The sequence below is a fragment of the Callospermophilus lateralis genome, chromosome 5, assembly GCF_048772815.1.
Source record: "Callospermophilus lateralis isolate mCalLat2 chromosome 5, mCalLat2.hap1, whole genome shotgun sequence".
Taxonomy (NCBI): Eukaryota; Metazoa; Chordata; class Mammalia; order Rodentia; family Sciuridae; genus Callospermophilus; species Callospermophilus lateralis.
This window is the reverse complement of record NC_135309.1, coordinates 40,180,995-40,195,244: the sequence shown is the minus strand read 5'-3', so window position 1 is coordinate 40,195,244 and position 14,250 is coordinate 40,180,995. Positions and strand designations below refer to the sequence as shown.

Below are 14,250 nucleotides of genomic sequence, written 5' to 3'. Positions count from 1 at the left end.
GTATGAACATGGGAGGGATATAGGATATGGACCAGAGAAAGGTGTTGGCTTTAAATGGAAAAGAAAAATCCCCAGGTTGGGTTGGGTACAGTGGCTCAGACATATACAGCAGCCACTTGGGAAGCTGAGGTATGAGGATCACTTGAGCCCATGAATTTGAGAAAAACCAAGTCAATACAGCAAGATCCTATCTCAAAAAAACCCCAAATCTTGCTGGGCATATTGCCACATACCTGTAATCTCAGTGACGTGGGAGGCTGCAGAAGATTTCAAATCCAGTGCCAGCGTTGGCAACTTAAAATAAAAAGGACTAGGGGCATAGTTTAGTGAGAGAACGTTTCTGGGTTCAATCCCCATTACCAAAAATACAAAACAAACGAAAAAACAACCCCCACCCTTACAAATCAAGTTATAAAACAAGAAAAATTCCACGGGTAGATTTGCTGAGTGGTAGAGATGCTTAGCATGCCCAAGGCCTTGTGTTTAATCTGTGTGTGTGCGTGTGCATGTGCACATGCTGTCTCTCTCCTATGTAAGCTCAGTGATGATGGATCAGAGAAGAAATATTATTCTTCATCACTGACCTCCTGGGATTCCAAGGTGACTTCAGCATCATCTGAATCCTGGACAACAAGGCTCTGAGGAGGGTGGTCTGTGCTCTGGCTCCATTTCCTGGCAGAGAAAGTGCTATCATGTGCTGTCAACAACCAGTTTCCCCAGAGCCTAACTCCATGGTCATCTGGCCTGACCCAGGCTAGGGAGGAACCTCATCCCTTACAGCTTCCCAGGTGGCTGCCCAGCAACAGTCCAGGCAGTCCATTTTTCTGCCCTATATCTTCTTGTTAGAATGATCTTTTTGGAACTAGAATCTACCTCCTGAAAGCACCTGCCCTGAGAAGCCATCCTCAGTGCTTAGCCTAAAGTGACTTCTAGATCACTCACTGAAACAGAGGAAATTTAGAGGAAGAGAAACCCTGAAAGTCTGAGGTCTTTGCTTCCAAGCTCCCAGGCACATTGGTCATTCTGGCCACAGTTCACTTTGTCAACCTTGCCCTTAATGATTCTCTCCAATTTCTGTATAGTCTGAGACACTCAGCATACAGGTTGCCCATGCCAGTGTCCTCCCAGTTCTCATCTCCCTGTGGCAGCACCCAGGGACAAAGGGAGTTGGCAGTGATGGCTATCCCCCAGCTTTCCTGCCCACTGGCATATGACACTTGGGCTGCTCCCACTTTGGCCAACTAGAAGCAGCTCATCATTCCTTCTGGATTACAGACCCACTTGGCACCTTTTTCTGGGCAGGGCTTGATTGAAGGGAGGGCCTAGATGCTCTGGGTTGGATGAGGGCTGTGTGTGGAAACATACTCCTTCTGGCTCCTGCTCTGGGCTGCCCCTGTCTAGATACTTCAGCCAGCGGTTCTCCAAGGGTTGGGATTTTTCCTGCAGGTTGGGAAAGAGATTAAACTCTAGTTGGAAAGTGGCCACTTTGATAAAAAATCATCAGCTTTGACACTTAGGTATGAGGTCTTAAGATCCATGTTTCCCTCATTACCAGGAAAGGCATACAGCTACCCGAAGACAACAGTGGAGACAGTGTACATTGGTCCAGGCCTTGTGCAGGGCACAATTTGTCAAGAACCTTCCAAAGATCTATGCTCCTTGACTCAGGATCTCCAAACAACCAAGGCACAAAGATGCTTGTCACAGGGGTGAGATATAACTCAGTGGTAGGGCCCTTGCCTAGCATGGCTAAGGCCCTGTGTTCCATTCCCAGAAATGCAAGGGGAAAAATCATACTCATGACAGGGTTACAAATAATAGCAATTATTTATTTATAATAGTTGGACATGGTGGCACAAGCCTGTAATACCAATTGCTTGGGAAGTTAAGGAAGGAGGATCACAATTCAAGGGCAGACTGAGCAACTTAATGAAACCCTACCTCCAAATTGAAAATAAAAAGGACTGGGAATGTAACTCAGTGGTAGTGTACCCTGGATTCAATCCCCAGTACTACTACTACTACTACTACTACTACTACTAGTACTACCACAAATGGCTTAAGTGGAGAGGCAACTAACTGCCCCCACAAGAAGGGAATTAGCACTGGTATGCCCACAGTATTCTGTAGATACTCTTAAGCTTTATAATTATTATTATTATTTTTTGTGGTGCTGGGAATTGAACCAAGGACCTTGCACATACTAGGTAAGCCCTCTGCCATTAACTTTTTTAAAAATGAAAATCATTGAAAGTTACATTTAGAAGAATGATATAAAACTTTAGGATGTAAAAAAGTATCTTTTAATAAGAATAATGAAGTAGGGCTGGGGATGTGGCTCAAGTGGTAGCGCGCTCGCCTGGCATGTGTGCGGCCTGGGTTCGATCCTCAGCACCACATACAAACAAAGATGTTGTGTCCGCCGATAACTAAAAAATAAATATTAAAATTCTCTCTCTCTCCCTCTCTCACTCTCTCTTTTAAAAAAAAAAAAAAAAGAATAATGAAGTACCCATAATCCCAGCTACTCAGGAGGCTAAGGCAGGGGGATAACTTGGGCCCACCCATTTGAGACCAGCCTGGACAACATATGTAAGACCCTGTAAAGGGATCAAATGGGAAGTACAGACAAAGCTGTCAGAATTGGCTGTACTTGAGTACTTATGAGCACCTCCCTAGTTTATAATAAAAATATGAAGACAAAGTAATGAGAGGACATGGGTAGTGTTATCCTGTGAGCAGAGCAAAGCTAGGTGGTTGCTTTGCTGGTGGACAGTTTTTCCCACTTCTTCTGGCTCTGGCAGGACACAGAGCTCTCTCTGTGTGCCCACAGCATCTCTAATGTACCCAGAGGGCCACCCACTCAGTCACAAAAGCTGTCACACATACTGCCCACCTGATGCTGTCTGAGTGCCAGGTGCAGACGACAGCTAACAACTGCATGTTATTCCTGCTCCCAGGAAGCTCCTAGAATGTCTGGAGCAAAGGAACATGAAAATCCTGGTATTTGATACCAGCTTCCTCTCTTTATCAAAGGGATGCTCAGAGTGCTGTGGGAAAAAAGCTGCAACTGCACAGGAGGTAAAATCAATCTAAGTTTGGAAGGAGTTCTCCAAGCAGATTTATTCTATTTTATGAAATCAAATACTCAGTGTTGAGTATTGTAAAGATTTATGCACATGTCTAACTCCTTCCTTACAAATAGTATAGGTTCCAGGGCCTGGAGTTGTGGCTCAGCAGTAGAGCGCTCACCTAGCATAAGCGAGGCACAGGGTTCAATCCTCAGCACCACTTAAAAATAAATAAAGAAAGGTATTGTGTCCAACTAAAATATTAAACAAACAAAAAACCAAATGGTACAGGTTCCAGTGATTTGGAGGCGGAGGCAGGAGACTCTAAAATTCAAGGCCAGTGTGAGCAATTTAGTGAGATCTGTCTTAAAATTAAAAAGACAAGTGATGTAGCTCAGTGGTAAAGTGCTTTTGGGTTCAATCCCTAGTATCAAAAACAAAACAAGGGCTGGGGATGTGGCTCAAGTGGTAGCACGCTCGCCTGGCATGCGTGCGGCCTGGGTTCGATCCTCAGCACCACATACAAACAAAGATGTTGTGTCTGCCGATAACTAAAAAATAAATATTAAAATTCTTAAAAAAAAAAAAAAAATGAAAAATGAAAAAAAAAACCCAAAAAAACAAAAACCCCCCAATGGTAGAGGATTTATTCATATTTGTTTCTTTTTGTTAGTACTAAGGGACTGAACTTGGCCTCAGGCATGCTAGGCAAGTGCTCTAGCACTATGCTATATTCCCAGCTCTTGTTTTGCAGGTTTAATTTTAATATGGGGATTGAATCCAGGGGTGCTTAACATCCCTGGCCCTTTTTATTTTGAGATAGGGTCTCATCAAGTTGCTTAGGGCCTTACTAAATCACTGATGCTGGCTTTGAAATCTCGATCTTCCTGCCTCAGCCTCCCAAGTCGCTGGGATTACAGGTGTGCCCCACTGTACCCAGTTTGTTTTTGAGCAAGGGTCTTACTATGTTGCTTATGATGGCCTCAAATTCCTGGATTCGAATGAGCCTTCTGTCTCAGTCTCCTGAGTAGCTGTGACTACAGTCCACTTCTAGGCCCAGTGACTAATGAATATTCTTAAATAAAAATTATAAGAGGCCATAGTTTTGGACTAGGCTCTTGTACTATGACCTGACAGGCCAGACTAAAAACTAAAATGGTCTCACTTATGCTAATGTCCCATATCACCAAACTGAAATAAATTTAACCTGAAATCAGGAGACAGGTAACAGCTTAACTTTCCAAACAGGCCAGTTTCAATGGACACGATAATGAAGTTCCCTCTGCTTTAATTCTTACTCAAAAAAAGGTAACCTGAAGTGAACTACTTACTTGTCTATTGTTCTATCTTCCTGTTCCCTCCTTACAAGAAAAATAATTTTGAAATGACCCATCTATTCTTTGTTCTTTGTTTCTGCTTTCATTAACCCTACTTTGTGAATAAAACCAACCTCTTATTCTATTTTATGGAATAAAGTATTGCCTGATTCAATAATCACAAATGAAGTCGATTGGGATCTTTAAACTAACTGTGTTGTAATTTCTTCCTTTGGCAACACATAAATGGAATCCCTTAGGAGACACATAGAGCCAGGAGGCAGGGCTAGAACATACCTGCAGGCCTACCTGTGGGGTCCCATCCTCAGCCTGCTGCCCACCTGCATTTTCTTCTTTGCCAGCAGTTACAGCTGCTTCCAGAGACCTAAGGGAGAGATCATGTGCAGGTCCTTTATAAAATGGGAAGAGAAAGGACAAGGAATATGAAGACAGGAGGATGCAAGGATCCAGCCACAGATTTCAAAGATTGTTTTGGGGAATCTCGGGGACATAGTTCTGTTGTTCTGATGTGGTTCTGTCATCTTCCAGCAATTTAGATGGCCTAGGTAGAGCGGGTATTTGATTGAGGCTCGTGAAAGTCACTATCAAAAGGAAACACGATGCAGGGCCAAGAGGGCAGACCCTCAAAGTAGAAACAGGAGTTGGCATCCTGACTTTGCCAATGACCAGCTGTGTGTGACTTTGAGTACAACACTGGATCCCAGTTTCCTTATCTACAAATGGGGATAATACTGCACCTGTGACTACAAAAATAAATAAGACAATATATGTATACATATCCTATGCAAGGCCTGGAATAAGAAGTAGTACCAGCTGAATTCTTGTAGCACAGAGTCTCTCCCTCTAGCAGAGGGGACATTTTCAGCAGTCAGGGGTCTTTTTAAAAATATATATATATATTTTTAGTTGTAGTTGGACACAATAACTTTATTTTGTGTACTTATTTTTATGTGGTGCTGAGAATTGAACCCAGTGCCTCGCACTTGCCAGGCAAACATGCTACCGCTGAGCCATAACCCACCCCAGCAGTCAGGGTCTTATGAGAGGCTTTACAGTTGTTGTGTTATGTCTCAAACATTACAAGGGAGGGAATTTTCCTTTTTTTTTTCTTTTGGGTACAAGGGCTTGAACAAACCCAGGGCCTCACACATACTAAGCAAGCACTCACCACTAGCTATATTCCTAGTCCTTTTAATATTTATTTTTTGAAAAATTTTAATTAAATATTTTTTAGTTTTAGGTGGACACTATATATTTATTTTTATGTGGTGCTGAGGATCAAACCCAGTGCCTCATACGTGCCAGGTGAGCACTCTACCACTGAGCCACAACCCTAGCCCCCTCCTTTAAAAAACACTTTTTTATTAAATATTTACTTTTTAGTTTTAGGTGGATACTATATCTTTATTTTGTTTTTATGTATATTTTATTTTGAGACAGATTCTCACTAAGTTGTTGAGGCTTGCCTCAGCCTCCCAATTTGGGATTATGGGCATGTGCCATAGTGCCATCAGCTCAGGATGTCTTGGAATTCTGAAGATTAGCTTATCTTAAAAAAAAATTAAATGCTATCCCTGACAAGCTGGGGTCTATTGTTCTGTCAGTTAGCTGTCTACTCTCTAGCTCTTGCTTTGTTTTCTGTGTTCTGCAATTTCATTATGCTGCCGAGTCTAAAGACAGATATTTATTTTTAAAATTTTTTAAACTGGGGATTGAACCCAGGGGCACTTAACCACTGAGCCACATCCCCAGCCCTTTTTTTGTATTTTAGTTAGAGATAGGTCTTGCTTAGGGCCTCACTAAGTTGCTGAAGCTGGCTTTGAACTTGAGACCCTCCTGCTGCAGTCTCCCAAGCTTCTGGGATTTCAGGTGAGTGTTACCACACCCAGCAGGGCAGATTTTTTTTTTTTTAATTTTTTTAATATTTATTTTTTAGTTTTCGGCGGACACAACATCTTTGTTTGTATGTGGTGTTGAGGATCGAACCCGGGCCGCACGCATGCCAGGCGAGCGCGCTACCGCTTGAGCCACATCCCCAGCCAGGGCAGATTTTTTAAAAGCTTTTATAATTAATCAATTGAGGAGTACTTTATACCAAAATATACTCACTTAGATACATATCTGGATGAGTTTTGATAAAACCATGCTTTTGAAACTACATCACCAATCAAGGCAGAAATTTTTATCACTCTGAAAAGTGCTCTTGTGCTCCTTTGCAGCAGTCTGCATATTATATTTTGTATCTGGCTTCTTTTACTCATCAGTTTTGAGATTTGCCCATGTGGTCTTTGGTGCTGAAAAGTATTTGATAGTATGAATATAGCAGAATTGGTTTAGTCATTTATCTACTAATATATCTAGATATCTAGTCTCTCACTAAAATCATACTATCTTGAGTTCAATAAGCATTGTAATAAATCTTGATATCAGATTATAGAAGTCCTCCAACTTTGTTCTTCTTTTTTGTTTCTTTTTCAATAATGGGGACTAAACCCATTATTGGAGCACTCACTACTGAGCTATATCCTCAGTCCTTTTTCTTTTTTATTTTGAGATAGGGTCTCACCAAGTTGTTGAGGGTCTTGCTAAATTGCTGAGGCTAGCTTTGAACTTGTGACCCTCCTGCCTCACCCTAGAATCACTGGGATTATATGTATATGCCATGATGTCCAGCTCACTGAATTTTTAATTTTAATGAGATTACTTTTAATTTTTATTTCCTTTTTTTTTTTTTTTTTTAAGAACTGGGGATTGAATCTAGGGGGTTCTTAACCACTAAGCCACAACCCCAGACATTTTTATTTATTTATTTTTCAAGTCAGGTCTCACTAGGTTGCTTAGGGCCTCACAAAGTTGCTGAGGCTTGCTTTGAACTTGTGATCCTCCTGCCCAGCTTCCCGAATTGCTGAGATTATAGGCATGCACCACCACACCTGGCTTTAATTTCTATAAACTCTTTTTTGAGTTTTTTTTTTTCCAAATATACCTGGCTATTTTCTAAAGTCCCTCATATTAACCCCCTTTTATTTTGTTAAATATATCAAACATGAAATATTATAAATTCTGGAATCTTTGTGAGTCTGACTTTTCTGACTTGTTTCTGCTGTCTTTAGTCCTTGATGACATGCTTCCTTGAATGTTTAACAATTTTTAAATATGAATACTGGGGTTGGGGATGTAGCTCAATGGTAAAACACACAGCATTCATGAGATCTTGGGTTTGATCCCCAGCAATATACACATACACACACACACAAATCAATTTAAAAAATCTGAGCTGGGTACATTGGTGCATGGCTGTAATTTCAGCTACTAGGGAGGCTGATGACATGGGAGAATTTTGAGTTTGAGGCCAGTCTAGGCAACATAGCGAGTCCTCATCTCTAAATAAATATCTTGAATATATGCTCCTTGGAACTTCATCTATGGACTTTTTTTTTTGGAGGTGGGGGTACTGGGGGTTGAACCCAAGGGCACTTTACCACTGAGTTATACCCCTAGTCCTTTTTAATTTTTGAGACAGAATCTCATTAAGTTACTGAGCTACCCTCAATCTTGTGATCCTCTTGCCTCAGCGTTTTGAGTCACTGGGATTACTGTGTGTACCACCATACCCTACTATCTGTGGGAATTCTTTAAGGTCTATGTTGGTGAGGCGTTGCTCCAGGAAAGCAGACTTCCTGGGACAATTGAAAAACAAATTTTCAGCTTCAGGCTTCTCAAATAGTGAGTATAAAAGCTGAAAAGCCACTGCATGGCTTCCTGTGCTTCCAGAGTTTTGGAGAGATATTTCTCCCTCTTCAGCCAGGGCCAAGGTCAATGAATAAGAGCTTCCTGCTGCAGTATTGAGTGTATTTGCAGTTCATTTGTGCACTAGGGCAGAAGCCTTTAGGGACTCAAGCTTTATATGGAGGTCTCCTACTAAATTTTTTTTTTCCTATAAAGCCCAGGCCTTTGGCTTTGTCTTTTGTCTCTGGCATCCCTCCTAGCCCCATAAATGGAGGCTTCAGAGTACCAAACTTTGCACTTCAGGTGCTTTCTCTCTGGATTTTGGCTTTTACTTCATTTTTATTTTATTTTTTTTTTCTGGTGCTAGAGATCAAACCCAGGGCTGTGTGTGTGGTGTGCTAAGCAAAGGCTCAACTGCTGAGTTCCACCTCCAGCCCTAGCTTTTTTTTTTTTCAACTTTTGACCACTTAAGGTTACTTTCTTTTTCTCCTTTTCTTTCTTTGTTTTTTTGGTACCAGGAATTGAACCCAGGGGCACTTAATAAACACTGAGCCACATGTCCAGCCTATTTATCTATCTATCTATCTATCTATCTATCTATCTATCTATATATATATTTTTTTTAGAGAGGGAGAGAGAGAGAATTTTTTTTTAATATTTATTTTTTTTAGTTCTCAGCGGACACAACATCTTTGTTTGTATGTGGTGCTGAGGATTGAACCCGGGCTGCATGCATGCCAGGCGAGCATGCTACTGCTTGAGCCACATACCCAGCCCCCTACAATTCTTATTACACATATAGATCACAATTTTTCATATCTTTGTATAAAGTATGTTCACGCCGATTCATGTCTTTATACATGTACTTTTTTTTTTTGCATTACAATTCTTATTACACATATATACCACAATTTTTCATATATCTGTTTGTATATAAAGTAGGCTAACAGCTCATTAGTTCATCTGAAATATTATAGCTGACATTTTTAGTTATTTTTAAGGGGAGGACAGCTCAGGGTGTTTAATCTGCCACACTGTAATACATGGAAATCTAATGATTTCTCCACCGTATACTTCCACCATCCAATCAAGATGAAAACAGGACAAGATAATGTACTCCTTTCAAATCACTGTACCTGAGTGACAGCTCTGAAACCTGTCCCTGTAGCAGATTTAATTTTTGGACATGGCGTCTACAGTCAGCACCAGAACCCTCACCATAAACCTGAGAAAGAAAAACATATATTTAGTTTAAAAAGTGTTGCCAGAATGCAAAGAAACATATATATTTGAGATGTACCTCATGGAAGACCAAACTGTATTATGCAAGGCCCCAAAATGCTTGAAGCAGCATGCAGGAAACCTAATGACTCGCTGCTGTTTCTAGAGTGATTTATAAACAGGCTCTGCAGCCAGTTTAGGTCTAGCTGGCTGCCTCACGAGCACCCTGAACTCTTATCTACCAAAGCAACCCAAAGCCCTATGCAAAATGGTTAATGAATTCCTAGTTCAATGAAGAAGCATATAATGGAATTTTCCCAGACAATGCTCCATCTATTTCACTTAATAAAAAGGGTCACAAGAGAAGTAACACAAATTGCCAAAAATATATAAAATTATGCTTATCCTAACTGATAATTAAAGGAATACAAAATAATATGACATGCCTTTTCCCACATAGCAGTCACCCATTTGTTTAATAAATATTTACTGAGAGCCTATTATGTGGTAGGCCCTGGTCTAAGTGTGGATAATACTGTGCAGCAGTAGACAAAACACACCGTCACCAATAAGCTCTTTCTAGCAAGAGGGGACATAATAAATTAGTAAAACATCTGGCTACAAGACAGTAACAAATGTTCTCAGGAAAATAAGGCAACAAAATAGGGTAGGGCTGAATGGGGGGCAATGCGTACAAAATTTTATGTTGGGTATTCCTTGGTCAAGAAATGAATCACTGAGAAGATGACATCTGAACACAAATAGGAAGACATGAGGGAGCAAGCCATGAAAATATCAGGAAGAACATTCTAGCAAATACAATGAAACAGAAATGAGTGCAGAGATCCAGAGACTGATATGTGGAGTTAAAGTGAGGGGCCAGCTGAGAGGCCTGAGGGACGGTAGTAGGTGATGAAATTTTGGAGCATGAACTGGTGAGTTCCACCATAGGTAGAATCAGCTTTACAGGCCTGAGAACTGCTATACTGTTGCCATCTTGAAATTCTTTTTGAGACTGAGACTTGCTATGTCACCCAAGCTGGCCTTAAGTTTCTTGGGTCAGTGACCCTCCTGCTTCAAATTCCTAGTCAATGAAGAAGCAAATAATGGCATTTTCCCACACACTGCTCCATCTATTTCACTTCATGGAGGAACAGGAACCTAAGGAGCAGGAGCTCTATATCTGGTGAACTTAGTGAGAGAGAAGAGGATCCTGGCTGTGGAATGTTGGGGCTCCATGAGAAACATCTTCTGCAGGGCTGGGCCCACCTGCTTTCTGTTTATCAGAACATACCTTCAAAAGGGACTGCTTCTCTCCACAAGCCTTGCATGTCCATTTGAGACTTTTTTTCACCTACAATGAAATTTCAGAAATATAGCTTAGACAATTATATAAAACAGGACAGAATTGGATGAGAAATAACTTAGCTATACCCCCACCCCTGATGGTGGCATTTAAAAAAATATATTTTCTTAGTTGTAGATGGACACAATAACTTTATTTTATTCATTGATTTTTATGTGGTGCTGAGAATCGAACCCAGTGCCTCACATATGCTAGGCAAGTGCTCTACCACTGAGCCACAACCCCAGCCCTGAAGGTGGCATTTTTAAGAGGAAAGAATAAACTATTTAATAAGTGGTTCTGGAAAGACTGGCCATCCATGTAAAACAAAATCAAGTTAGTTTTCTGCCGTCTGTGGTTTTTTTTTTTTTTTTTTTTTTTTTTTTTTTTTTATTGAACCCAAGGGCACTTAACCACTGAGCCACATCCCAGCTCTTTTTTTTTTTTTTTTTTAATTTTTTAATTTTGAAACAAGGTCTTGCTACATTGCTTAGGGCCTTGCGAAGTTGCTGAGGCTGACTTTGAACTTGCGATCCTCTTGCCTCAGCCTCTTAAATTGCTGGGATGTAATAAAATATTTATCTCTGTAATAAAATAAATGTTACATCTATATCTCTCTATATATCATATCTATATAAATATGTATATATGAACATATTTATATGTACTTTACAACCCAAGATGAAAATTATTATATCTTCAAAAGGTAACACAGCCTTTATAAAAGCAAACATCTAAAGACAGTAGAGATAATGGGTGAAAAAAGACAGTCCATTCAAAATAGCAACAAGAGGGCTGAGGATGAAGCTCAGTGGTAGAGTGCTTGTCTAGCATGCACAAGGCCCCATGTTCAATCCCTAGCACCTCAAAAACAAAACAAATTACTATGATTAATATGATTTTAATACAAAGATTCTAAGGACAAACAGCATTTACTAAAAATTTGAGTGGATATATCCTATGACTTGACTATTTTTTTTTTTTTTTTTTTTGTGGTACTGGGGATGGAACTATGAGCTATGGCCTTGTATCAGGACTTAGCAATTCTACTTTTCAGGATCTACCTAAAAACACCACAAAACAAATCCTGTGCATTTTCTATGGGTATATATGCAAGTAAGAAATACATCATTGAAAAAGTCTGGGGCTGGGTTTAGTGGCGCACAACTGTAATCCCAGTGGCTCTGGAGGCTGATGCAGGAGGACAGTGAGTTCAAAGCTAGCTTCAGCAACTTAGCAAGGCCATAGCAACTCAATGCGACCCTGTCTCAGAATTAAAAATAAAAAGGGCTGGAGATGTGGCTTGGTAATTAAGTGCCCCTGAGTTCAATCCCTAGTACTAAAAAAAAAAAAAAAAAAAAGTCTGGGCCAGGCTTGGTGACATATACCCTCATCCCAGCTACTCAGGAAGCTGGGATGGCAAGTTCAAGGCCAGCCTTGGCAACTTAGCAAGACCTGGGTCTCAAAATAAAACTACAAAAAATAGGGTTGGGGATTTAGTTCAGTGATAGAGCATTTGCTTAATGTGTGAGCCCCAGTATTTAATCCCCAGTATTTGGGGAATAAAATGTCTGGAAAGACACATATTACTGGTAACTGATTCTGGGAAGCCAGTAAGATAAAAACAGGATCTTTGCAATTGTATAGGCGTGGGTTTGCCATTTATTCGATGGCAAGTACACTTGATTTCTCTGGATTCCAGTATTCTTAGAGGCTGCTGAAATTAAACGAGATGTGTGAAACTGCCCAGCACACAGAAGACTTGTAATTAACAGGTTGACTTCCTCTCCTCAACACTCCCCCACCAAGCATCCTACTGGGGATTGAACCCAGCAGTGTTTTACCACTGAGCTATATCCTCAGGTCTTTTTATTTTGAGATAGGATCCCACTAATTTGCCCAGGCTGGCCTTGAACTTGAGATCCTTCTGCCTCAGTCTCCTGAGTTGCTGGGAGTACATGCGTGCATCACTGCACCCAGATATTCTCATCCCTTTTTGAGACAGGGTTTTGCTAAATTGCTCAGGCTGGTCTCAAACTTGTGATCCTCCTGCCTCAGCCTACCAAGTTGCTGGGATTACAGGTGTGTGCCACCACAGTCACTCTCCCTCTCTTTCAAATCATTTTTTAAAATTACTTTTAAAATATATATATTTATTTTTACTTATAGATGGACACAATGTCTTTATTTTACTTTATGTGGTGCTGAGGATCAAACCCAGTGCCTTATGCATGCTAGGCAAGTGCTCTGCCTCTGAGCCACAACCCCAGCTCATCAAATCATCTTTCAGAGTTAAAAATGAGCATGGGCATGCATGACAGTATATGTGTAATGATTAAAAAATGCAAATGATTTCCATTTATTCTTAACTCTAAAATACAGTCCAAAAAAACACCTAAGTTTCTGAGCCCCTACAAAGTTCCATTACATGCAAACTTACAGATGCATATTCAGCATCTTATTGTCTTTAATACATATTTTAAGGAAGTTTGATGCAATTCTTTCTCAAGGATTGGCAGATTAATGGGTAAATAGGAAGAAGAGGAAACCATCAGAGGTAGATATACAGTGTTAGTTGACTTCAAAGTAGGGCACAAACCAGAAAAGATCAGGTTAAATTATATCCTCTGTCTTGTGTGCTCAAAGTCAGGAAAGCAAACAGATTTTAGACATATCGACCATTTAAAACTGGAGGCGTCTGTGGGTATGCTTAAACTGGAGGCAGAGGCAATCTAGTGACACCAGAGGGCGTCCAGGCGTAGACCAAGGACATTTCAACGGTAGTTGTTCACACCAGTGCCATTCCCATGGCTGCATCTTTAGTCTGAGTTCTAAAACCAGTTGTTAGAATAGATTCCCTTTGAAATTAAAAGCAAACTTCCTGATAACTACTTTTCTGTATCCTATACTTCCTTAGTAAAGTACAGATGCAAAGGAAGCCTGACATATTCTCTAGGTACAGCCTAGTTAAATTTACACATGAACATCACCTGGCTTTTGTAAACCCCCGGTGGACCAGCTGAGAAATAATCTAGCAGTTTCTACCAGCGGCCTGCTTAAGCCTGGCAGCCAGGATCCAGGCAGGTTCCTTGGGCTTGCCTGCAGCAACAGGCTCCCTTTGTAATTAAATTAAGAAAGAGCCACTGCCCTGCATAAAGGATGCTATCTTCAGGGTGGGCATCCCAATTCCCTACAGGAATTCATGAAAAGCCACCTCAGCAAAAACGATTATTTCTGGTTTCTACAACAATCAAGCATAAAATAAAAACAAAAGCTCAGAACGACGTTATGGGTAAGCGACCCCAAATAACACCCAGTCCTCAGCACGGTCACGTCTTCGGGCTCCAAATATACCCGCGGCCCGTCACATCACACCAGCTATCCCCGCGCGGGAGAAGGGGTAAGCCGGCGCTTGCCCCACCTGGTGCGCCTGGAAGAGGCGGCAGCTGCAGCACCGCAGAACCCGAGACTGCTGCGACGGCGCCATGACGGCCTCCGTCGCCACTTGCCGCGCGCGTGCGCCCCACGCTCACGTCTCGGCTCCGCC

General features: G+C 41.1%; 1 protein-coding gene across 3 annotated transcripts in view; it reads right to left on the bottom strand.

The window, feature by feature from the left end:
* The window catches only part of Mrnip (MRN complex interacting protein), a 16,238-nt gene extending 1,988 nt beyond the window's left edge, over positions 1-14,250 (bottom strand). For 2 of the 3 annotated variants that reach the window (XM_077109459.1, XM_077109460.1), the window contains exons 1-6: positions 14,125-14,250; positions 10,653-10,712; positions 9,274-9,362; positions 4,691-4,772; positions 1,289-1,446; positions 585-672 (exon numbers count right to left, since the gene is read on the bottom strand). In XM_077109459.1, coding sequence (XP_076965574.1) covers positions 585-672; positions 1,289-1,446; positions 4,691-4,772; positions 9,274-9,362; positions 10,653-10,712; positions 14,125-14,190 — 543 coding nt within the window. In that variant the 5' untranslated portion in view covers positions 14,191-14,250. The remainder of the gene's footprint in view (positions 1-584; positions 673-1,288; positions 1,447-4,690; positions 4,773-9,273; positions 9,363-10,652; positions 10,713-14,124) is intronic. The other variant, XM_076856540.2, reaches the window with a different exon arrangement.